The sequence below is a fragment of the Leptonotus elevatus genome, chromosome 18 (assembly GCF_054856555.1).
Source record: "Leptonotus elevatus isolate MCC_2025b chromosome 18, RoL_Lele_1.0, whole genome shotgun sequence".
NCBI classification, from domain to species: Eukaryota; Metazoa; Chordata; class Actinopteri; order Syngnathiformes; family Syngnathidae; genus Leptonotus; species Leptonotus elevatus.
The window spans coordinates 1,775,776-1,802,938 of NC_141256.1; the positions used below are offsets into that span (position 1 = coordinate 1,775,776).

Here is a 27,163-nt window from a genome sequence, read left to right on the forward strand (position 1 = left end):
TCAGTTTGTTTATTTTCTGAACTGTCAATATGAAATAATGTCCTTTTTTTTCTCTTTTCTTTTTTAGAAATGGCAAGTAAAACTTTTTTTTTTTTTTAACCTGATTCAGTGATTAATCTACAAAATAATCAAGATTATTAAAATAATTGAAATAATTAAAAACTGGAATAGTGTTGAGTGTGAAACAGGCGAGAAACTCCATGCCATTTTTATTTTATGGAAATGAGAGCAGGTTAAAATCTGTGTGGGAAGGGGGGAGGGGGGGTTGAATTGAAGGCAACAAGGAAACCAGCGCCGTCACCAATGCAAAACTATTAAACAGTGTCCATGTAATGTGCAGTGCACACGAGCCGTGAAGCACCTATACACAGTATTCAGTTTAGCTTCCACAAACGCTTTATCTGACAGGAGAAAATGGTAAGTTTGACGTGAGGATTAGTTATGTCTTCTACAAACGATGGATAACGCAAATGAGCAGCGACGCTGAAGTTGGCTATATTGTTGCGCTCCTATATTATCAAACCTAACACGCATTTGCATTTTCTGGCCTGAAGATAGCAGTGTTTTCACAGTTTTGCATTGGTGAAGACGCTGGTTTCCTCGTTGGCTTCAATTAAAAAAAACTAAAAAAAACCACACTGATTTCAATCTGCTCTCATTTCCACAAAATCAAAATAGCATGGAGTTTCTCGCCTGTTTCACACAACACTACTCCAGTTTTCAAATAAATCAAACTTGTATTTATATATTCGAGTGTTCTTTGTTTGTTATTGACGTGCTAAACTGCGGGTACAGATTGCTAAACTGTGGTTACAGATTGGCGGAATTTTTCCCCATATCCTGGCACCAGAGGGGCTCTGTAATATTGCTATATTACAGCGCGCAATTATGTGGCCGAATTGATGTTTAAACATACATTTTTTTCAATCGGAATATTTAACAAAACGCCTTACTTGGGGTTAGGGTTCACAAGTTAAGCATGGAAGAATGTTATAATAATGGAACATTAAGCCTTAGTATTTTATGTCAATGCTATTTACACATGAAACAGATTTCAAACTGTTAAATACAGTGGCTCACAATTGTAAGCCTGAAGTTTCAGATAAATAAATTTTCTTACAAATCTTACAGTGTACATGTACAAGTTTAATGATAAGTATTTTCTAAATTTGAGTTTAAAAAAAAACATCGCAATAATCAATTTATGGATTCGTATCAGGATTACCCCGGGATTACACCGCATGCGTGTGCGTTGCGTCTCCGCACCGACGGCGCAACAGATTAGTTTCCATTCTATCAGCTTGTTCAAATTACACCGGCATCTGTCAAATGACAAATCAGCACAGAACACATCGAGCGGGAGATGAAGACAAACGCAGTTTCAAAATAAAAAAAATCTGGTTACTTTTCAGAATAAAATACTCGCCAGATCCTATTTCACAATCATGTCCGCAAAACATTATAATGCTTAACGCTTAATTCACTGCAGCAAACATGGACGAGGAGAGATTTATAATGGAGGTGGATTATATATGACACGGCACATTCTTTTTATTTAGACAACCTAAAAATTGATGCTCCAAGGAACGTCATAGTAGAAGCTGTGGGAGTGGACGGTGAGTTCAATCAAAGGAAGTTGTCGTTTTGAATGCCACATTATCGCGTGCGATCAAGCGAGACACGGCGGGACGTTGTTTGCGACGGCGCTGCCGTCCATAAAATGTAAGACGCAGCGGAGCAGAGACGCAACGCACACGGCCTGGGGTTAATCGTTATCGTATCGAATTGTGATCTATGAATCGTGATACGGATCAAATCGCCAGGTATTTGGCAATTCACACCCCTATTACACAGTTATATTTAATAACTGTCCAACACAATAAAGAAAACTTTTCACGGCATAAATGACGGTGGCGCCATCCAATTAGCAGATACTAAGTTGCTAACGTACCTACTGTATTTTCACGACCACAAGGCACACTTAAGTCTTAACCTTCGTATGGACTGTATTGATTGGGGGGGGGGGGGGATATTAAAAAAAATAAAACGATTCATGGTTTTATGAATCAATATAGGGCTCGAACAGAAAAATCGATTCAATATAGATTATTCAAAAAAAATTTTTAAACCCAGTCCTACATTAAGCCTTAATATTTTATTTCAACGCTGTTCTAACATGAAACAGATTGCAAGCCGTTTGTTAAATACAGTGGCTCACAGTTATAAGCCTCAAGTACATTTTCATACAAATCTTACATGTACAAGTTTACTGAGTAGTAATAGACGTATAGATTCATATCGGGATTAATCGTATCGAATCGAAACCTTTGAATCGTGATACAGATCGAATCCCCAGGTACTAGGCAATTCACACCTCTACTAAATAACACTGCACGACTTGCGTGAAACTGTTAACTTCCATGGCATTTTGACCAAACATGAAGGGGAAATAAATCCAGATTGTACAAACTTGTAAAGCTTTTGTATGATCACATTTGCAATCACTCACCAGTGTAAGAGAGGGGGTAATGACAATGGTACGTAGCAATGTTGCAGAGTTGAAATAAAATGCACTCCTGACACTTCATCGGCAATGGTAATACGATCCAACCTGTTCATCTCGCGCATGGATATCATGTCCTTTCCAACAAAGTGAGTGTGAATTATCTTGGATGGAAAGTTGACAGATAGAAGTTGCAAGTAATAGGCTTGGGGCGTGTTTAGGGAATAGTCACATGACGTCAGGATTCTAATGTGGTAGAAACTAATTTAATAGGCTACACGTGTGTGTTTTTGTACAGATCTCGTTTTTACTTTCAGTCATTTTATTGTTTGTTTAGAGGTGAAGAAAAACAACATGATCAAACTATTTTAACATGCAAACAAACAGGATAAACCTGTATAGCCTACTGTATCGTCAAGCAAAAAAGAGTGTCTTCCACTGTACGTCATATAACGTGTTTCAGGGGAAAATCTCTCTAAACAAGTACTAACATCTTTCATTAAGTTGAAATAATATGCCAAGGGACACAGTAATAAATACATATCACGATAAGTGTATGGCTCTAATGTGGATAATGTGATCCTGACGTCCTGTAAAGTAAAATATTAACTTCTGACAATTATCAACTATCCTGATAACATTCCTTTAAACAAAGCTCAATATTAGAAAAATGTTTTAAGAATACATTTAGCATTTGTTAACATTTGAACAAGCGGGTACGGGTACATTGTACAGAGAATACATTAACACCAACGACATGAAATAAACCTAAATCTAACCCTAATTTGCAATTCAGGAAATGAAGAACATGACAACTAGGGTGGCACCACCATTACTCACGGTTCTGCGTTGATGCTCTGTACTGGCGCCACGTAATTTGCGGGGATATAGCCCTGTTTGGACGTCGAAATTCCAGTGATCGCTTTTGCAAACCACCAGTCGTGGGCTTTTTTATCCAGAACTTCCAAAATGTCACCTGCGTTGAAGCTTAAGTCCTGCTCGGTGCGAGCAGAGTAATCATAAAGCGCGACAAAACGGTTCTCGATACAATCTTCTTTATTATCTTCTTGAATTCTCAAATTTGGCTTGGCTTGGCTTGGCTTAATTGCGTGGACAGCGCTTGGGTTTACAAAGACGACGTCGGTCTCTTTCTGGTTATCTTTCTTAATTCCACTTGGATTCGATTTCTTAAAACAAGTCAAAAAGCTCTCCCAACACGCTGAAAACCTCGTTCTGATATCCATGCTCTCGGTCAATTACAGCAATTCATTTTGAGTACATCTTCCAATCAGGGTCTCTCATGGTCCTCCACATACCGATGTTATATTCCGAAGCGATTAAAAAATGTGTCGAAGCGCAGCACTATTACGCGATGTGCATAGTCCACGGTTGATAGTGACAATAATCACCTGCACCTGAGTGTCACTTCCTCTGAAGTTGAAGCAATGTCGCCTTCAGGTACTACTGGGAAAATCGGACAAATTCTTCTCCTGACAAATGGGACATGTTGAAAAATTCCAACACATGAATGTGTAAATTTACACAACACACATAACTTTTACCACGCGTTGGGACTGCGTGTGTGATACAAAATAAGTGCTTTGTTGATATGTTATTTATTTTTGTTTCCTTTCATCAAAGAGTTGCTTTTGGTTTAATTTTAATCTTTCTACAGTAATTCATATTCAGAAATGAAATGAAATGAATAATATGCTTTTCTTTCTGTAAAATTGACACCTGTCGCAGCATTAATGTGTAGCGGAGAGAAAGTGGCATAGTGAATGGAGAAAGAGCAATCATGTTCCCTGCGTCGCTGATTAACGTGGCATATTTATTTGTAATATATCCTGGTCAGTTACTATTTTTTGTGTGATTAGTAGTGCCTTGTCATTTGAAATAGTATATTTTAATCCATCATTCAAACCATCTTATTTTTCATTAAGCCTAGGTACTTGGTATTTATTTACTGTATATTGTAGCGTTTGAGAAATGATCAACTATTTAATGTCAATATGCAACAGTTACTTTCGGCCGCAACCACGCCAAAACGCAACATGAATGTGAGTATCTTTAAATAAATAAATAAATAAATACATAAATAAATAAATAAAAAGGCAGTGTTGCCCTCATCGCCCGTCCAGACCATGGGAAACCACGTAACCAGCGAATAACACACAAGGATTGCTACAATTAATGCTACCTACCTTATTATAAGATTTGTCGAGTATTGAATATTAGGCCTAGTATATTTTACACATATAATATCATATACAGGTATTTATACATTTGAATCATTTATGGACCTGCTACATGTTCCCATAACATCTGGTTGTGATGAGCGCACAAATGGCACACTTAATCTAGCCGTGATGAGTGTGCCTCTCTCTAAAAGAAAACTTTAATTATGAATGACCTGATTATTGACAATAAATTGGAACATGCAGTAGCCAATGTTGCGCCCTCGACGAGATTTTATTTGGCGCCCAGTTCCCTCCATCGATATATGTGTGCTTACAAAAGGAGTCAAATTGCATCGTGTTTTTTTTTATAAACATTGCATATAAGACAATTTTCCATATTTAAAATATAAAAGTGAACATTTTGTGACAGTTTTGTTTCTGTCAAACAAATCATGAGGGTGACTTTCTGTTGCAACATCTGATTGGACAAACCAAGAGGAACAAATAGACCTCTCTTTCCCCATTTTGCCTGCTCTTTTTTCTTTACTGTGCTCAAGACAATTTTGGTCATAATGACATGTTTCAAAGTTCTCAATAACCAAGCAAGCAGTATACGGCAATAGGAGGGAGTATTTGCTATTATCATTGTAATAATATTAATTGGGCATTGCTTTAAATTTCATTGCTGCATGTTCAGGGTTAGTTCAACTTAGTTGTCAAAGTATTGTAAAAATGTGCAGCTTTGACACTTGAAAGAGATTCATTCATCTACTGAAGATTTTTTTCTAGATTTTTTATTATTATCAAAGATCAACCAATGCTTTCCTTTTTTTTAATTATAATTTTATTATTATTATTTTTTACAGTGTTTTAGCATTCAGTAGTATGACAATTCATCAATAACTTTTGTTGCTTACATTAGTCATCCCTGGACATGAGCATTAAGAGCATTGGTATTTGCATTTCAAATAGATTTAGGATTTTCAGAAAAAGCTACAAAAGTAACTCCAGACTGTTATTATTGTATAAATAGATGCAAGTGGGAACAGAAACATAACACACATTTTTAATTCCAATAGCAGCCTTGGATTTACTCATGTTTTACTTTTCTTGACAACAAATAAGGCTACCACTGTTGTTTTAACTAAAGTCATTGATTTGCAAGTCGCAAGTAAGTCTCAAGTCTTTCCCCTCAAGTCTCGTGTCAATCCCAAATCAAGACTGACAAGTCTCAAGCAATTCACAAGTCCTACACTCTGAGTTTCAAGTCCTTTCGAGTCATTTTAACAACATCGTAGATTCAATTATTTTGGGTGACCATCAAAGTAGGAGTCAGGGACTCAGGGAGTGAACCCAGAGTGGTGCAACAGATTGCCGTGTTTGCAATGTGTTACCAGTGAGTTTACAGTCTCATTAACTAAGCTGCTAGCAATGATAATTAGTCGATAAACAACTGACATGAGCTTACTCACCGTTTTTTGTGCAACTTCAGAAGTTGAACGAAGTTGGAAGTTGTTGCCTCTCCATCAGTGATCTAATCTAGGACATACTGCAATAAATTTTTTGTTGACCTCCTCATACCCAAACAACTAGTGGTGCAAAGTCACGGATCGGATTGTTAAAAAATAATTCAAATGAAATCATATAAATAGAACTTTGTCTTAATTTATTTTATTATTTATTATTATTAAAATAGTTTTGCCCATGAAATAAAATAAATAAATAAATAATGTGTGTGTGTGTGTGTATATATATATATATATATATATATATATATATATATATATATATATATATAAACTCAAAATGTTGAATATGGCCGTTAGGGTTTAGGAACACAACTTTAAGTGCAAGATACATAATTATGTTATACATGGTCCATGTATAAAACAACAACGGTATCCTGCCTTATGTTGTATTGCACTTGTAATGCACTTGAAGTTGTGTTCCTAAAATCCAAATGGCCATATTGGACATTATGTATGTAATTATTATTATTATTATTTTTAAAGCTAGTGTGTTATAAAATAATTATAAATGAAGGCAACGTTCTATTTATTTATTTTTTAACAATGAAAAATACATCTGAATGTAATTTAAGGCACATTCCCTTCATTTAAACATGTAGAGTGGATTACAAAGTTGCATAAATCCACAATATTGATTTTTTTTTTTTTTAAAGCCAAACAACAGCTGTCAAACTACTGTTGCCAGCTAGGCACCTGATGCTAACACTAACAGCTAGCTACTAGCCACGAACGCCGGAGACTTGTACCGTATCATACAATAATGGCGTAATTAACATGCAGTTTCTTTGCGTCCTAAATTAGCTATTTAATAAACTTTCTGGGTGGTATTATGATAATGGTGGTAGAAAATCTGTAATTTCCATAAAAACGTTGATAATGCAAGACAAAATGTCAAAGGGAAGTCAAGCTGGCATTCACGCCACCATGCAGGCAGACTTAAAAGTAAAATCCGCCAAGGCTGTTGCATTCGTGTCAATAAATTATTTGGTCAGCTTTATTTTGAAATTTGCCTTAGCCGCGTGTGTTGGCTTAAAAACTTAAAACATACATTTTAATCTTTTTGTTTTGGTGGGAGAACCAAATCTTTTCAGGTCAAAGGGCTCAAATCCAAGCGAAGTCGCAAGTCATTGTTGTTGAAGTCCAAGTCGAGTTGCAAGTCTTCTAACATTTTGTCAAGTCAAGTCAAAATCCGTCAAATTCATGATTCAATTCTAAGTCACATGACTCGAGTCCACACCTCTGGTTAAAGAATGAATGTATTTACATATTAAATTAGGGGTGTAACGGTTCACAGAAGTCAGTTCTGGGTCACGGTTCCGTACGAGTTCGGTATAGTAGGACAAAACAAAAAGTCCAAAAAGCTGAATTTTCGTTTCCCCCCCTATTTATTTTAGCGGACAGTACTGAAGGTAACAGTTTGTTCAACATAGCGTCATTTAGAACTTTGAGAACTACCAAAGATAACTTGGCATAAGATGCAGATGCACATAAAAGTACTCAAGCTTTATTTATTTATTTTTCCTTAAAATAAGAAAGAAAGAAAGAAACAAACAAACAGCATGTTTGTGTTCCTTTAAACAAGCTCAAATTTCACAGTGTGTTTGTGGTTTTTTAATGTAAAAAATGGGCTCAACAATAGTCGTTTTCCAATTGATCTAATCAATCCTCTCCTAAAAGGAAAAAAAAAAGGTTAATAATAAGTCTTATATGATGCACGAGCATAAGCTTCGTCACTGTGGCTGCACATGAGGTCTTGAGAGACTCCGTACGCTGGTCTCATTCTAAACGGGTATCTTTGCCAGTCTCTTTAAGCTCCTGGCGATACCGATAGCACAAAAAGATCCATCTATTCATCCAAAAGCAATGAAATAGTAAGAAAAGAGCGGTGTACAAATAGCTGTGTTAGCCCACTAGCTCCCCTTGTCCACTCCTAGTCTGTGTGTGCGCAGCGTTCGTGAGTGCCGACTCAAATGTATTTGACAAGAGACGCAAAATGTGGCGCGCGTGAATATTACTGACATATGTAAACAAACACACATGCAAGTGACCATTTATCGAGTGTGGGGAAAAAACTATCATGTCCGTTTGTTGTCATGAACACGTTTTTTTCTTTGTGTGTTTTATTTTTAATTTTTTACTGTCTGCTGACAAACTGATTTAGGCGCATTACTGCCACCTGGTTTGTAGTGCGGATACTGCGATGAAGTTGCGTATTCATTGTCTGAGTCTACAAATACAAAAAACCTTACATCCCTATATTAAATGTACATTATTTCAAATGTTATAACTCAATAATGGAATGAGTTTTATTTTCATATACCCTTAAACTGAGTGCCATCAACTGTTCCTGCGCATGTTGGTCTATTAAGGGCAGTACATGTGTGGTGCCATACACGTGGAGTACACACAAAGAGATAGAATAAAGCTACACAGCGTCAACAGTAGCACAAGCAGGCAGTCGATGACGGACGAAGGCAAAGTCAGAGGTAGAGAATCAAAAGACAGAATTTGACAAAAAGGTAATGAGATCATCTCTGTAAAAAAAGTTAATCAGGAGCAAGAGGAAGCACTAAAATATGAGATTGACCGGCTGAAGAACCAGTTGCAGAGGGCCAAGGATGATTTTGTCAAGGCCCAGGAGAAAAACAAAAAGCTCCCAGACCCATCCGCCATCTCAGAACTGGAGCAGAAGCTCAGTGAAGCACAAAAGGAAGCTAGCCAGCTCAAAGAATAACTGTCCTCAGACGAGGACGGGGACGGGTCCCAACGAGGAGTTCCAGAGGTCGCCCACTGAAGTGGTAAGACGATGCAGGGGCGCTTTTGAACCAGCCTTCCAGGCAGCTCCGAGAGGACCAAGTGCAGAACAGGAGCTAGTGGCGGCCGGAATTTTCTGGAGGGGCAGCAGAGAAGGGAGGAGGGCTTTCTCGCGGAGCTCAGAGGCCTCCCAGCTCCCTTGGCGGCCCAGCATGTTGGGCAACCAGAGGCAGAGCGGGGCCTGATAGCACCCAGTGCAGCACCATCGCGGGACACATTGCCAGGCGAGGAGTCAAGCTTCAGGCTGGACTTGCCGACACCAGCTCCTCGGCCGCGTCACAGTTCTCCCGCTCAGGTGCCGCATACGGGGGTGAGCCACAGACCAGAGCCTGCCAAGCCTGACTACAGAACTTATGGGGACTCAAAATCCCACAATTTATGGCAGGAGAAGACATTGAAAATGACCTGCTTTGCCTGGGTTTGGCTGGAGGGTGAGTGGGCGTGTCGCCTGGTGGCACTCCTGACTGGAAAGGCACTTGAAGCCTACACAGCCATGGATGAGGAGAGTGCTCATTCTTACACAGACCTGAAGGCTGCACTCCTGGCAAAGTTTGATGTCTCACCGGAGACCTATCGGCAGGAGTTTCCGGTCCCTGACCTGGAGAAAACCCAACTGAAACTTACCACCAATTAAAGGGTCTCTACAAGCGGTGGATTTGTCCGGAGTAGAACACCAAGGAGCATATCGGCGACCAGATCATCTTGGAGCAGCTACTGCGTGTCTTCCCAGCCGACATCCGCACCTGGGTGAAGGAGCACGACCCAACCGACGGGCTAACTGCGGCTAAGCTAGCACTTCAACGCTCGGAGAAGAGGCCCAATGGAGTATCAAGGTGGTGCAAGTCGTCAGGCTTCTACGAAACTCAGACCAGCAGCCAGAACCAGCACACATCAGCCTGGAGAAGCTCGCTCTGCACCTCACCAGCATAGTTCCGGTAAGGAGCCCATCTGCTTCTATTGCCAACAAGCCGGGCATAAAGCTTCACTGTGCCCCATCAGAAAAGCTGGGAGAGGAAGTCGCTCACGAGATGCTGTGACTATCGCGAGACCTACAGCGAGACCAGAAACCCTAACATGGTGGCGCCCTGCTGCTAAGATAGAACTAGCTCTATTATACTAAACTAATCCAAATTTAACCATCATATATCTTGGCTTTTCTCTTCTCTCTTTCATCCGGCAGATCTGAAATACCACCCAACGTGGAGGACCTTGAACGTTTCATCGACGGATATTTTTACAGCTGCGCGATGGAGGATCCTTCCGTCGAGAAACCGTCGAAGAAACCTTCTTCGAAGAAGAGGAAAAACGACTCAGCGACGGACACGGACGACCTAACCACTACGGACGTTTCGGTCAGTGTGCTGGAGTCCATAAATAAAAAACTTGACGTCCTCGGCCTCATCCTCGAGGACGTCAAAGAATTAAAGGTAAGCCTGGAATTCGTCAGTCAGCAGGTAAGTGTCCTTAAACAGGAAAATGCCGAGCTACATTCTTCACTCACGGCTGTTTCAGCCGAGCTGGAAACTATGAAAAAGGAGAATAAAACGCTAAAAGAAACAGTTTTAGATGTCCAATCCCGTAGTATGCGGGAGAATTTAATATTCTCAGGTATATCTGAGAATACCTCTGATAACCCAGAGGTTGAGATAAAAAAAATTATGACGACGTCATTAAAAATTCCTCAGGAGACGGTAAATAACATCTCTTTTGGCCGGGTACATCGGCTTGGAGCCCATAGAGGCAACAAACCCCGTCCTATTATTGCCAAGTTTGAGCATTTTAAACAGAAATTATTTGTTAAAAGTAAAGGACGGGAGCTTAAAGGGACCTCATTTGGAATGAATGATCAATTCCCGAGAGAGATCAATGAGCGGCGAAAGGTACTGTTTCCTATAATGAAACAAAATAGGCAGGAGGGTAAACGGACTACGATAGCCATTGATAAGTTATATATCGATGGCCAACTATTTCGGAACCCCAATTCCACTCCCTGGCTGTTCTAATTAGCATTGGTGGAACTAAACTTAGTTTGATTACTAGGTGTATACATATACTGTATATGTGGTTATAAAACCAAAAATATGAATACTTATTATGTTTAGGCTATATTATAAATATAATATTAATACACAACTATATCTAAAGTATATTTAAATAAAAAAAATAAAAAATCTCGCTTGGCTTACTGGTGTATTGTTATGTTTAATCCCCTGTTAATTTCCTTCACTTTCACCTCCCTACTCGTTTTTGCACTGTTTTATTTACTTACACGTTACCTTACACGTTACCTTACACGTTACCTTACACGTTACCTTACACATTACCTTACACGTTACCTTATACGTTACCTCATATTTTATACAAACTATATAAATCACCTAACCACTTTGATTCTATCCTATAACATGCCAGTGGTGGCAAATGGCCTATACAGATATATACATAGGACTGAGTTTATATTATTTGTATGCATAAATTAGTTCTGGTTTCCTGGAATGTTTGTGGCGCTCGCTCACAGGCAAAAAGAATAACAACTTTAGACCATCTCTTAAAATTAAAAGCAGATATTTGCCTCCTACAAGAAACCCACCTACAAAAATCTGAAGAAAAATTACTTATTGATAAAAATTTTAGCCAAGCGTACTCTGCCCCTTATAACAGTAGACAAAGGGGAGTCTGTATACTCATACATAAGAATTTACTCTTTACTCTAAATAATACAATAACAGACCCAGAGGGCCGATACATTATTATTCAGGTGACTATATTTGATAAAATATATACATTCGGTAATTTATATGCCCCTAATAATGATGATCCGGCCTTTTTCCATGAATTTTTCTCTAAGCTGTTTGAATTAGCAGCGAACTCTACTATTATTATTGGAGGAGACTTTAACACAACCTTAAATCCATTAATAGATCGTTCTAATAAAACAACATGTATTTTTTTTTTCTTTTCTTTTTCTTTTTCTTCTTCTTTTTCTTTTTTTTTTAAATACATATATATATATATATATATATATATACATATACATATATATATATATATATATATATATATATATATACATATATATACATATATATATATATTTTTTTTTGTGTGTGTGGGTGAGTATGTGTATGTGCGTGCGTGCGTGCGTGCGTGCGTGTGTGTATTTGTTAGCTCACCAGAAAACCTATTAGAAAAAAAATCTCATACCGTTCACCTAAATCGAACACCAGGAGACCCGAGGGGACCGAAGAAAACCAAGGAAGGTGAAATCCAGCACCGACCAGACACCCCCCACCAGAACTCCTCCCCAGCCCAAGAAACATCCAGACCCCAACAAATCCAAAAAACATAAAATCAGGGAGGCCTCAAGAGACCAACGGAGAGACCGAGAAAAGGAAGGAAGGACAGACGAAGCCGCGTGAGATCCGAGACACCAGCCTCCACCGATTCAATAACCTGAGGAGGAAACAGATTGTGTCTGAGTTTCGGTAGATGCTGGTGTGGTGGATCTGGCATGCATGAAAATCTCCACCAAAGAGGGGAGCCGTCGACCCCCGCCGGAACAGAGCAAGCGCAACACCTCAGGGCCCCCCAGGCCGCGGCAGCGCCAAAGGACGACCCCCGGGCCCCACCAGGGCCACCGGCCGGAGAGCAAACCCAGGAGCAGGAGCGCCCCCCGCCCCAACACGGCCCGCGCCCCCGGCCCAACGCAGCAGGACGGGGCACTGCAGGCCCACCAGGCACCCCACCGGCCCCCAACCCCCGCCCCCCCCCCACAACCCCCCGCCCCCATCCACCCCCGCCACCCACCCCAACCCAGCCGCCCCCATGCCCCCAATCCCCCAGACACCCCCCACCCCCAGCACCCCCCCACCCCGCAACCCCCACCACCGCCCCCCCCCCAACAAAGCCGCCCCCCCCCCGACCCCACCCCGACCAACCGGCAGCCCCCCAACCCCCGACCCCCAGCCCCCGGGGACCACCCGCACCCAGGCACCGGCGCCGAAGAGGGGCCGGACAGCGGAGCGGAGAGGGCAGCCGCGCCCACCCCACCCCCCGCCGTGTGGAAGGACGGAACACCGGGGGCAGAAGGGGGAGATGGGGGCACCGGAGGGCGGCCGACACCCCCGAACCCCAGGCCCAGCGGGGGAAGGCCCCGGTCGTCACCCCAGCGTTCTTTGTGAAAATTAACCCCTGTTACTGAGTCCGCCAGCTCGCGGACTGGCGAACTCTACCCCTAAACCGTGAATGTGACCCCACCCAGTGTATATACAAGTGTGTGTGTGTGGTGCATTAAAATTAGGAGCAGGTGAACCGGAGCCGATGGAAATGATATTCCGACGCTCCGATCCACCCGCCACCCAAGCATGTTGCTGAGTGTATGTGGTGCATTAAAAAAAATAGATAGGGCGGGGGGGGGGCGGGTGGCGACACGGACAGGGGACCGCAGCACTGCTCTATACTGCGGCCCCCAACCGATGGCACCCCCACAAGCCCCCCCCCCACCCACAAGTTGTGTGGTGTATTAAAATTGGAGGGGAGTTGTAGGGTGAAGACGGTGGTTCCACCCTACCCCACCCCCCAAAGTGTGTTATGTGCCCTATATGTCTATAAAAGTGTATTGTGCAAACCTAGTGTAGTGAGTTAAGAGGTGTGACCAGCGGGGCCCCCCCCAACCGGGCGGGGGCAGGAGGCGCACCGGCCCACCAAGCCCCCACCCACCCCACCAGGACCCCGGCGGGCATATGGGACCCGTCCGGCGGGGCGATAGGGCTCGCCCCCCGGATACTGGGTCCCGCCCGAGGTGTCAGGACGCCCACCGGAGCGGGGCGGGCACGACACCAAACCCCAGCCACCCCCGCCGGCCCCCATAGCACCGAGACCCGGGCCATGGATGGAGCCCCCGGCCCAGGGGAGGGGAAGGAAGGCGTACCGGGGAAGGGGAAGGGAGGAGGGAAGGGGACGACAAGAAGGGCAGGGGGCAGCGGCAGGGACGCAAGGAGAGGGGGAGAGGAGGAGGAAGGGCGACGAGGGAGAGGGGACAGGGAGGCGGAGGACGGGCGGGGAGAGGCGAGGAGGGAGAGGCAGCAAGGGGGAGGAAGGGGGAGGGGAGAGGGAACCACCGGGCACCCCGGCGGCCCACAGGCCCCGAACCGCGTCGCCGGGCCCAGAGCGACGGACCGCGCCGGAACGGCGCCGCCCCCGACACCAGGGAAAGCCCCGCAACGCAGCACCCCCCAAGAGACCCAGGGAACGGCCAAGACGCAGCCGCCACCCAGCAGCCAACAGAGGGGCAGACCCGCCCACTCCCCGCCAGGGGGGACAGCACCCACAGAATTAACCCACTGGCATGCCGTGAATCCGAATATCAACCCCTGGTGCCCATCGGAGGTGAATCCGCTCGATCCCGCTGGCAGCAGCCGGGTTCCTGACTATGGAAACACAACCATTAGTTACAAATTGCCTAATACAGAAACATCAATGCCAGTTATAACGCTGCTGTGGCTCTCGCTAACAGGCATAATTAAAATTCTAAGTTTAGGTTAAAAAATTCTATATACGTAGACCATGTTTCTTTAAATTTTGACATTTGGTTTTTATTTGAGGCAGATATTTTTTCCATTAAAATATGATTTATGAGGAGGTTAGACCATTGGTCGATATTCAAAGTTTGTTTATTTTTCCAGTTAACAAGAATTGTTTTTTTTGCGATAGTAAGGGCTACAAGTATAGATTGAAATTGTTTATGTGGTAAGTCAATTGTTGTTAAGTCACCTAGCAAACACAAGTTTGGAGAGAACGGTATCCTACAGTCCAAGACAGCGGAAAGTTTTTCTAAGACTTTAGTCCAGAAACACATAACCGGAGTACATAACCATAAAGCATGAAAATAAGTGTCTGTAGTGTTTTGTAAACACTGGAGACAAATGTCGGAGTCTGAGAGTCCCATTTTCTTCATCATATATTGAGTAATGTATGTTCTGTGAATAATTTTATATTGGATAAGTTGTAAATTTGTGTGTTTTGTCATTTTAAAAACATTTTCACAAACTTGAATCGAAAAGACAGATTCCGGAGCTATAGACAAGTCTGTTTCCCATTTTGAGATGGGTAAAGACGTTTTATCAGTATATGAAAGTAACTTATATATTTTTAAAAGTTTTTTTGTTGTTGTCGGAGAAAGCTTGGTAATATCTTTAGCTAAAACAGGAGGTTGGAGCGTACTCTGGAGTGTTGGAATTTGTTTCTTTATCATACTTTTAACTTGCAAATAATGTAAAAAGTTTCCGTTTTTTATTTTATATTTTTGGAGCAAGGATGTATATGATATAAACATATTATCTGAGAAGAGATGGTGGAGATGTGTAATTCCTTTCTGCTCCCACACATTCACGGCTATTTCTGATGCACCACCACCTACTGACCTGCCCAAACTGAGGTCATTCTTAGGACTCACGTCATGGTATTCAAAATTTATACCAAACTATGCTACAATCATTGAGCCTCTAAGAGCACTTCTGCGGGGAACAGAAACATTAAAATGGACTTCAGAGGCACAAACAAGCTTTGAAACTGTAAAAAGACTCATCTACGGATGCATCTGACTATGGACGAGGGGCGGTCCTAACACAGGTTCAGGAAGATGGTTCTGAAAGGACTGTTGCTTTCGCGTCACGCACACTCACCCAGGCGGAGAGGAAGTACTCAACTGTGGAAAAGGAGGCACTGTGGTGTGTATGGGCAACAGAAAAGTGGAGAACATACATGTGGGGGAGGCATTTCATATTACGCACTGATCACAGTCCCCTCACCACACTTCTCGTTTTAAAAGGTCAGGGATGAGCAGGTATGTGGATAGCAAGGTTGTCATCCAGACTGCTATCCTTCAACTATGACATCCAATATAAACCTGTTAGGGAGAATGTAACTGCAGATTGTTTGTCTCGACTCCCACTGCCAACCTTAGAACCTGGTTTGGATGATGACACGAGGTGGCGCTAATGTCTACATTAACAGCCATCTCTGACAATGACTTTAAAACGGCATGTGCTTCTTGTCCTGTGCAGACAAAACTGCGAGAACAGTTCACGGCCGGCTGGCCAAAATCAGAAAATGATTCAGCACAAGCTCTCACTAATTGAGGACATAGTTGTGCGAGGCACGCACAGACTCCTGGTGCTGGCGAGTCTCCAAGCTAAATTGATCTCGCTGGCACATGAAACCCATCAAGGCATTGTGAAGACAAAACAGAGACTCAGGGAAGTGTATTGGTGGCCAGGCATGGATGCCCATGTCGAGGAAGCCATAAAATCATGTTACCTGCCAGTCACACGACAAGTCAGCAGTTACTCACACAACTCCACTACAACCTGCGCCATACCCCAAAGGACCGTGAGAAAAGGTAGCAATTGATGTGGTCGGGCCCTTTGATAACGCACCTCTGGACTGTTGTTTCACAGTCACACTTATTGATTATCACAGCAAGTGGCCAGAAGTGACTTTTGTTCCACAGGTAACGTCAAGAACTATAATTTAGTTTCTGCATGCAGTCTTCAGCAGAGGTGACCCAATAGAGCTCGTGTCAGGTAACGGCTCTCAATTCATGTCACGTGAGTTTGAAGCATTTCTCAATGATAGAGGGATTGTACACTTAAAATCATCAGTATACTATCCAAGAGCAAATGGAGAGATTGAGCGTTTTAATTGCAGCTTGAAGGACAGCTTGCAGGAAGGCCATGGAAGGAGTTCACAAGGGAATTCCTACATGTCTACAGGTCAACACCTCACTCTACTACTCAGTGTTCACCGGCTGAACTGTTGCATGGGCGACCAAAAAACTTTATCAGAGCAACACTAATTCCTACATATCAATGCCTTCTTAAAATAATTGCCTGTCATTTTTTCAGATTTTTCAGGAAACACAATAATTGAACTATTTGCATCATGAGGAAATGAATTAGGCAACAAATGAATTTTTGCAAAAACAAACAAAAAAAAAACAGGTAGGGTGAGGATATGCTTTGTTGTTTTGAAGCAGTTAGAGATGAAAGATCAGAGATTCGGTCTCCTTTCAACAGTTGATCAGAGACACCATGATGATCACACATCTATGACATCATACATAAAAAAAAACACGTCTGCTACAAGCTAGTTTGAAATTAAACAAGAAACTGTAGCATCAGTTTGACAAGTAACATACATACAGAAAGAATACTTCAATTCTACAATGCCATTTAGATCTGTTTCACTTTCAAGTGCTGAACCTTCTCTCCATATCTCACATACACCTCCGCGTTTGGTGTGGATGTTCCTCTCTCATCATCCACAGCACCACCGGCCATCCATCCAGCTGTACCAACGTAAACTGCCCATGCTGCCCATTTACTGGGGCAAAAAAACAACAATACAAGCACCCCTGTCAAGCAGCCCAATCAAGATCAGTGCTGGTGCAAGCATCGTGTCGTAGAGACACAACCATCAAGCACCGATCTTCTCCTTCAAGTTTCATTACAATCACAGTTAAGGTGTTATGTTCTTTAATTGCATTTTTAATATCTAACGTTACGGTTTCTTAGACCAATGGGTGCCCTAGGTAAAAATGTGCAATGATATGGAGGTAAATATGGTGCAAAACTAACTTGTAAATTTTTTTTGTACCTGTAGAAAAAAGTCTAAATTTGTATCTGTAAAAGTCGTGATTTGTACCTGTAAAAATGTTTTTTTGTATCTGTAAAAAAAAATTTACCTGTAAAATTTTTTATTGTATGTGTACAAAAAAATTGTATCTGTAGAAACAAATTTGTACCTGTAAAAGTCATGATTTGTACCTGTACAAAAATAATTTGTACCTGAACAAATTTTTTTTGTACCTGTACAAAGAAGTGTACATTTGTATCTGTAAAAGTTGTGATTTGTACCTGTAGAAATGACAACTTGTAGTCAACGCAGTCGCCACTAGGAGTCACAAGTGTTTTTTCTGCTGCTGTCCAGTCACGTGACTTTTGCACCAAATCTCTCGCTACAAATGGTGCAAAACTGATTTGTACTTGTAGAGCACCGTGATTTGTACTTGTAGAAGAAGAGGGCGGGCTTTGGAGGATTTGGGCGGGCTAAAGCTCAACCTCATTGGTTGAGCGAACGACAGTGGGTTGAACTCAAATGACGCCATGTTTTTATCATTAATATGCACAAATCCGAAATTCCAAACAAACAGAGTAGCCACACCAGTTTACGCGTCATTTTGGAAGAAGAGGACGTCCCAGGCGTGAAAATTTCAACATGGTTCAATATACAAACACCGTGTGGAACAGCTTAAACGTTGGTTGACATGCAAAGCACTCAAAGTGGGCAGAAAGAAATAAGTTTTAATATGAAGGTAAGATTTATTGTACGATCATAGCTCGTAATCCGATGCTAGCTAGCTCATCTCATGTTGTTGTCGCAAAAACTGAACACATTGAAGTCACAATTTTTATTTCAAGATTTGAAGCCTACCACTGTAAACATACGATCAATAGCTTGTACCTGTAAAAAAAAGAAAGAAAGAAAATCTAAAAATACCTCATAAACTGCTGCTTAGTGCTTAGAGCTACAGAGCCCTATTTAATGTTTTACAAGATAACCTAAACCTATAACCAAAAGTGGACAGTACTCAGCTACTTGTATTTGAGTAACATTATATTCAAGTATCTGTACTCTTACTATCATAATAAAATGATAGTTGGAACTAGTTGGTTATTAAATGAAAATATGTTTTTATTGTCTTCTATATTCAGAATTGTTCTTTCAGCAAACAATATTTATATAAACACAAATATTTTGGGATTTTTATCCAAATACCTGATTATTTAATAGAATTTTAGGTAGGATATCTGAATACCAAAATATTACATAGCTGCAGCCCGAGAGGGAACTGCAGCATGCAGTGCTATACCGGCTCATACATAGCAGAGATAGATAATGAAAGAGATGCCCAGAAACCTGACACATGGGGTGGACTGGCCATTGGGAATTTCATGAGTTTTCCAAATGCCCATTCCATTTTTTGGCCATTGACCGGTTGCCCCAGTCGATAAATATTAATTGGCTCATGTCGCCGCTCACTATGCGTGTTACGGTGTGGTCACGGAGGGGCGTGGTGTCTGTTGGCGTGGGAAGTGGAGGACCCAAAATGCAGGGAGGCAGGAGAACCACAGCAGGAGTGTGGGCGAGACTGGCGTGCTTTATTTTACAGAAAACACTAACCAGGGTACTGGTTAATGCTAACTAAACAACAAACTGAAAAGATACAAAATCAAAATGACAGACAGAACTCCGGGGGTGACCGTGACAAGCGGCAATGATCCCACGCCAACTGATCACCACCCGGGAACTAAATACACCCACACTAATTGGGTAACTAGCCACACCTGGGGCCAGGCACAAGTGGCTGAGGGCCCGGGTTGGTCAACCCGCGGAAGGGCTGGAACCCACTCAGGACCAATCGGGACCCTCAACCAAAACCAGATCTTCCCAGACATGACAATGCGCACTCCCTTCCCACTGCGACAAACGGCGAATAGTAAATAGTGGATGTCGGCCGAACAAACCATCCCTCTAAAACCCCAGACAAAATTAAAAAAAAATCTCCTGATTTTATAAAACCTTAAATTGACGAGTCACCTACTATATGAAAGAATAAGATCCCAGATACAAACATGCGAAAGTGAGTTTCCTCCGCAGGGTGTGGGCTGTTCCTGATAGTGTGAGAAGCTTGGTCATCCGAGAAGGACTGAGTTGATCTGCTGCTCTTCCACGTTGAGATGAGGTGGCTCAGGCATCTGGTTAGGATGCCTTCTGGACGCCTCCCTGGTGGGGTGTTCCGGGCATGTTCCACCGGGAGGATGCTTCGCTGGTGACTAAGTAGAGAGACTACGCCAGCCTGGGAACGCTTTTGCCGTTTCAGTTGTGTTGGGGTTTTGTTTTATTTTGGTGGTTTGTTGTGTTTGTCTTGTGTTCCTGTGTGTTTCCCCTGTCTAGTTATGTCTGATTATTTCCACCTGTGTGTATTTCCCCTTCCCAGTGTGTTTGACCAATCAGTGCCCTCACCCTATTGTGTTTCCCAGGTGTTTCTTATTAGTGTTGGTGTATTTAGTCTGTTGTCTTTATCCAGTCGGTGTGGGATCATTGTCTAAGTGAGGTGTTGATGCCGACGGTACGTGTGGAGTCTGTGGTTCTCGTTGCGTCTCAGTCGACCGCGTCTCAGCCAAGTTGTCTCGCCCAGTCCCGTCACGTCACATCAGGTCCTGTCCTCGTCCACTCTCCTATCCCTACTTATTTCAATAAAGTTTCTCCTTGTGTTCACAATTCCTGTCTCCCTGATGTGTCTCCTCACCTTTGGGTCCACCCTCTCATCCATGCATCCCCTGTTCATGACAGGTTTGGGATCCCAACGGAAAAGACTTGGAAGAAGCGGCTGGGGAGGCAGAAGTCTGGGCTTCCCTGCTAAAGCTGCTGGCCGTCACCACCATATTTGACTGCTGGTATTATGCTTTTTTTCTGAAATGCTGTCACATTTAGGACCAGATATAAATAATATATACAGTGGCACCTCAGAGTTTGAACGTCTTGGAACTCGTACAATTCGGACTTCAACCGAAAAATCTTAGTAACACCCAAGCTAAGCCAACCGTACCTTAAACACGAAGCCGAGCAATGCCGAACGCGCATGTTGCGGTAGTTGAGACGATGCACTGCTCATTTCCAGTCAGATCGTGAATACTCCCGGAGGTGCTCCATACGTGCGAATGCATTTTGATTTTTCCACAACAATTTTCTTTGCCATGGGCCCAAAGAAAGACACTAGTGCCAGTGGCAGCAAAGAAAACAAATAGTGCTACGAACTACAGTGGAATTGGGAAGATGATTATCGCGCAGTTGTGACTACTGTCACTACTTCTGTAAATACTGGCACAAAGACCCCCCTTAGCTGTTCAACAACGTGCCTGACGTTAAACAACGCACGCAAGGACCGCTTAGTCTAACAATATTATGTAAAATACACAAACTGAACACTGAAGTAAAGCTAGTATTAACATAGCATTTATCATCTACTGATGCCATCACACCACAACAGGTAGGGTAAGATATTTTTAATTGTTTAAATACTGTACTGTAAATGTAAAAAACATAAATAGAAATTAAAATGGGAATTTTATGTTTTTGGAGCTTGGGAACGGATTAATTGCATTTACATTATTTCCTATGGGGAAAAAGTGTTTCGGAGGTTGAACAATTTAGACTTTTAACACATCGCAGGAACGAATTATGTTCAAACTCCGAGATACCACTGTAATAATATTTGTTTTTGTTTAAAAACAACAACTATGTATTCATTTAACCGTTAAAGTGGGGACACTATGCGAAAAAGTAAGAATTTGAGAAGAGGCTACATACATGATCACAGCAATGTATACAGCATGTATAGAGAAAAGTGTTTTTAGATAACATTGCAGCCACATTATCATAATGTCAATGGCAAACTCTGTCTTCTCTTGCTCTCCCCATGTCTCTCATTTTCCTGCCTTTCCATCTGTATGTGATTTAGGCACACTGGCTCAGGCAGTGGGGGAGGGCAGTTTCACCAAGTGAGAAGATTCAGAGCTGGCAACAAGGGAGAGAAAGGGAGGAAGTTCACACAACTTTGTTTATTCTACTCGGCCTGGGCTAGAACTAGGCGCAGTGAAAAATCAAGACATTGGAGTGGTGGGAAAGTGGAGCACAGGGAGCTACGCAGAGACTCTCCCACTGTCTGACTAGACCGACATACAGAAGGGAGTCCACTAAGTAAAAAGAGAATATGGCTACTAAATCGATGCACTACCTCTGCCTTTTCTTCATTCTCTATGGGATTGCTACTTTGTCTGCTGTCAAGTTTGGAAGAGAGCAAGAGACATCATTGAAAGTAAGGCATTTAACATCAAGTGTTTTTTTAACCATGCTTGACAACATTGACTTTTGACACCACTGCAGTTGTATTCAGTATTCAGAGATTTGTTATGAGCATGTCATTAGGGGAGCCTCAAAACTCTCTAGTTAGTGCGTCCACCATTGCCATGTCCCTTTGCCCCACCCTGACTAACGGAAAGCAAAATACTCTATTTACTTTTTCTATTGGTATATTGTCGTAAAATTTTGTACTGTATTGTTATCATTGCAAAGGCCATTTTACAATTGGCATCTATTTTACAGAAATTAATTTTAATGATCTTAATTGATCATGTTTATGCACAGAATTTGAAATTGTGCATTCACTGACAATGATGACTGATGCATAAAATATATGTACTGCAATTACTACAAGAATAAAGCAATGAAGGGTAGATCTTCAGTATAGGTTGCCGTTTAAAGACTATATCCACACTCACATTCTTCTCATATTTATGTCATGGCATGTGGATGAATTAATTACTTAATTTTGTTGTATAGAATTTAGTTTAAGATGTCAAAAAAACATTTCTTTTGTTGCATAGTACTTACTGAACTGTACTGATTATAGACCATGTTTTTTGGTATTATGCATATTTGTACCAATGTATAATCAGAATTTATAGAAAATCAATGTGATTACAACTTCACAAACAATGAATGAATTCATAATTGAATCTGTCCAACTTCTTGATTTTGAAGCAGCTGTAGTTGTTACAGTACATGTCCATAGCGCACACACAATACATTTTGTTTGCCTAACTTCTCATGTAAGGATAGGGTGTTAAACAGGATTTTCAGAGGTAGCTCATTTCCAAACATGGGAAAAAATTCCTCACAGCATGACCAATGAGGATTTCTTCACTGTCCATTTGTCTCAGTCTGAGTGGAAGGCTCACCCCCACAAACGCTCTTTGTGCAGTTAGGATGACTTTCTCATGACCTTATATATATTTTTTTTCCATTTTAAGGACTTTCCGGAGGCGTTCGCATTAATAAATTCTGAGTTAAAGCACCCCTGCAATGGTTAAAGGAGTCGTCTCCATATGGTTATTAATGCAAAAATGGCATTTTATCAACAGAATTGATTGACAAAAATATCTTCGGAAAGAGAGAAACAGACATTATTACAGACATTTGACATTATTAACACACACGACCAAAGCAAAGTTTAAATCACATTATAAGTTCTTTATAAAACAAGAGAGTGTAATCTAAGCTGACTGGTGAAGAAGAGACTTCAAGTTTAAAAAGTAATATGGCTCCAAAAGACCAGCATCGGTGTTGACTTGAAGGAACACTCAATTGTGAAGACAAAACATGTTTTTGTGTTAAATACTATTTCGGCTGTGGCTCACACACAGAGAGCTTCAGAGATACCAAAGCCAAATAACAGTTATGCATAGGCTGTAAAAGAAGTTTGAACAATTGGAAGACTGTGACTTGCTGAATGTCATCTTTGTTATCCAACAGAAGGAGAGTAGTGGGAGGGACACTCTGATGTCAAATAGTTACGCAAGGCTAGCGCAAAGCACAGTATAACTGCGCGCATGGGTGGAGTTTTCTTTCTTTTGGTATTTATCTAGACTTTGCACAAGCAGAATTTGGTGTCACGGGGCATCTGCGACAATGTGCGCCGTTGCGGAATCGAATGTAGCCATTTCCTACCCTTACCGGCATCCCTCATATGCATTAAAAATCAGGGCGGTAGGAGCATTTGCGGATGCAAATCGGCTCACTGAGTTGTGAGAGATGAGATTGGATAATGATAATTTGCTTAATCAATGGATTTTTACAAAGATTCAGAGGGATTGTCCCACACTATTGTCATATTTACAAATGAAATACGATGACTTTCACCACACGTCTGTCTGCTGGCGCCTCATTCAATTGCACCACAATCTCGCATTTAGACCTGTTTAACTGAGTCTAAAAATCAAGTCTACTTTATTTTACCAAATTGCCAAATGCGCGTGAGTGAGTCAGCTGTGTCCGTCGGAACACCAAGAGAGGCAAAAAATGGCCCCAAATATGGTAGACTATACTTGCCCCAGCACTTGCATTAAGATGCGGCCATTTTTACGTCGAGTGTACATGCGCCTGTCTACGAAAATAGAGCCCTAAATGTTTTAATTATAATATAAAATTATAATTTCACATGAAGAATGATGTATAATGTTTTCCCAACATATTACATGAACGTTTTAGCTAACATTACATTTACATTGTTTTACAGGTGTCAAGTTAGGAATGAAATATTTATTGTGTTGGAATCCATGGGCTTATTTTGCTATTTCCCTCTTAATACTTATTCATCCTCTTGCACAACATGTATACATGTGCATACGTGCACCATGTTGAAGAAACTCAGACAATTAAAGAAAACAATGCTGTGAAACTTGGCCACAAAAAGCTAACTTCTGAAGAACATCATAGACCAAAGCAGCAGGATGTTAAGATACATTCACAAAGCCCTCCGGTAGGTCAAGTCCAACAGGAAGCACAATAGTATTGTTCAATACAACACAGGCATCAGAATATTCAGAGAAAGATGCTTTCAGTTAAAAATAGCGTGTAAAAAAAATTCTCCCATTTTCGATCAAGAAAATTCACTGAATTGCCAATTTTTGAATATAGAATAAAAAATTGTACACAAAGTTAAAGATGGCAGTAGACCAAAGGGAGAGACTTCCTTTGGGTCCTGAAACTCACTAAAGAACAAAAAACAAACTCATTTTCTGTCAGGTTAGTTGTACGGTACCTATAATTTGTTTTCAGCCATGCGAGATACAGTCAAAGATTTGCACACCTAAAATGCCCCCTGTGGACAAAATACATTTTTGAATTTACATTTGTCAGTAAGTGCAATTTGAGGTTTGGTAATGACTTGATTTAAATTCGCCATTAACATGAAAAGTAGTATTTTCTACATGAACAATACTATTTTTACAATGTACAGTAATTCAATTATTATTTCATTATGCTCCACACCCTGATGGATTTACTGTTTTTGTGGGAGCTAGTGTGCGCTTTTGCTCCCATATAACTCAAACGCTGGCTTGAGCTCATGTTGGAGCAGAGCAGACCCTTCCTGACCATCTGCTGCATCTCCTATAAGCACTTCAACCCCCTTCCCATGCATTCTCGACTGCCTAAGCACTGCAGCTGTTTGACACGTCATACTGCGGTCAAAGAGCCAAGGTCTGAACCGGGTCCAAACACTTAAGGCGACTTTAGAAATAGTAAATAACAGATACACTGTCCCAAATGTGATTCATCACTTGTTTAGTTTTGGACAGTCTTTTGGAGAGGAATCATTCCATGAGTTTCATATTTAGATGTGGCTCATCTACATGTACAGTTTACATTCAAACATTGAAATGGTCTTGCCTAGCTTGTCAGAGGGGATATGACCTTTTGTGTTAGTCCCATTTTATGTGGAATTGCTGTCCATTTAAAAACCTACCTTAAAAACACAACATTAAAATAACACTCAGTTTTTTTGTTCAATTGTCTTGTGTTTAAGGTTTGATTTTTATCTATAGTTCAGCAGTGGTTTTGGTTGTTTGTTTGTTTACACAATCTTAAAATAAATAAATATATAAAATAAATATGGCAGTAAAAAATGTAAAATAAATACAACACATGTGAAGGTGAGGTAGAAACCCATTACAAGCTTATCAAGGACCTCACCTAAGAATAATAAACTAACGTTTTAATAACAAAAATATACTTCCGATGCTATATTTAGCCTCAACAAACATATCTTCAACATAACTGAATTATTACTTTCGCAAAAATGATTCCATAGCAGCACTTGGTTGTTTTTAAAGTGCTCTATAAACAACAGGGGTGTTCGATACCACTTTTTTTTCAGATCGATACCAGCCTGAGTACCGGTACTGAAATTTTGAGTAGTCACCAATACCAACATCAAGTGCCGATACCAACTAGTACTTTGGGTACGTAAAATTTCTAGTAAACCAATGACAGATAATTTGAAAGAAAAACACAAAATAAAATGAATTTAAATAAATAAATACATCATATGAAACAATCCAGTGGCCAGAAAAGGTCCCAAACAACCAAATATGTGGTTGTACATCTTCTCTCAACCGATACTGGTTTCAGCCACTATCACGAGTACCCGATACTTTGAAATAAGGCCGGTATTGGCCCAATACGATGGTATCGGTACTCACCCACCCCTAATAAATATTATTGAGTAGAGTTAAGTTACTTTTGATTTTTGTTTTGCTGTAGTTCAATAGTTGCTTTATATAGGTCTTGTTTTTCTTTCTTTCTATTTGATGTGTTGTCTATGGTCTTGCTGATTTGTGAGTATTCTGCATATTGTTTTAAGTACTATCCCCTTAAAAATAACATAGCATATTTCAAGGGCTTACTTCTACTAATAAAGAACATGCTGTACTAATGACTGGAATGTTTTAGCATTTAATATTGCTGTTGTTGTTTCTGCATATACAACAAATATGCTTTGAAAGGGAACATTGTTTTTGTTGTTTTTCTAAATTCCATTACAAAATATCATTGTCCACTATAGTTTATTGTCTTTTAATTGATTTTTTTTTTATTCTTGTTCACTCCTCAGGTTTGCGCTAAAGGATTTTTCCTTAGTGAGCAAAACAAATGCTTGCCTTGTAACTGCAAAGGCCATGCACATCATTGTGAGGACATCACGGGCATTTGCTTTGTAAGTTGAGCTTAATAAATGTCATTTGTAGACTACACAGTATATTTGTAATCACATTAGAATACCTTTTAAAGGAAACATGCACCTTTTCTAATTTCTGCATAAATTGGTCAAAAAAAATTCACATCAACAGCAAAATGCACAAAACAAAAAAACACATGTTATGTGTTCCCATGTTTTTATTGGACACACCATGCAAATATTCACAGTGCAAGGAGGAAAAGTATGTGAACCGCAAGGCTAATGACTTCTCCAAGAGATACGGTTTAGCCAGCCTAGAGAACAATAAAGGTAACATATTGGAGGAGATTGTTAACACTATTCTTGAGTTTGGTGTTCTGTAGGAATAACCCCAATTCAGGCTTTGCACATGTTGATCAGTATATACAAGCATCTTACAGATACACCACTCACATTTATGCAGATATTTCATTATATCTTTTCATGAGACACCACTGAA

General features: G+C 41.0%; 2 protein-coding genes across 2 annotated transcripts in view; one reads left to right on the forward strand and one right to left on the reverse strand.

Moving 5' to 3' along the window:
- LOC147158220 (tyrosine-protein kinase Src42A-like) overlaps positions 1 to 3,916 on the reverse strand; it is a 33,686-nt gene extending 29,770 nt beyond the window's left edge. The window contains exon 1 of the mRNA XM_086061717.1: positions 3,344 to 3,916. Coding sequence (XP_085917843.1) covers positions 3,344 to 3,747 — 404 coding nt within the window. The 5' untranslated portion in view covers positions 3,748 to 3,916. The remainder of the gene's footprint in view (positions 1 to 3,343) is intronic.
- Positions 3,917 to 21,672: 17,756 nt separating this feature from the next.
- Positions 21,673 to 27,163, forward strand: part of lama4 (laminin, alpha 4) — a 58,378-nt gene continuing 52,887 nt past the window's right edge. The window contains exons 1-2 of the mRNA XM_086061249.1: positions 21,673 to 21,966; positions 26,602 to 26,703. Coding sequence (XP_085917375.1) covers positions 21,862 to 21,966; positions 26,602 to 26,703 — 207 coding nt within the window. The 5' untranslated portion in view covers positions 21,673 to 21,861. The remainder of the gene's footprint in view (positions 21,967 to 26,601; positions 26,704 to 27,163) is intronic.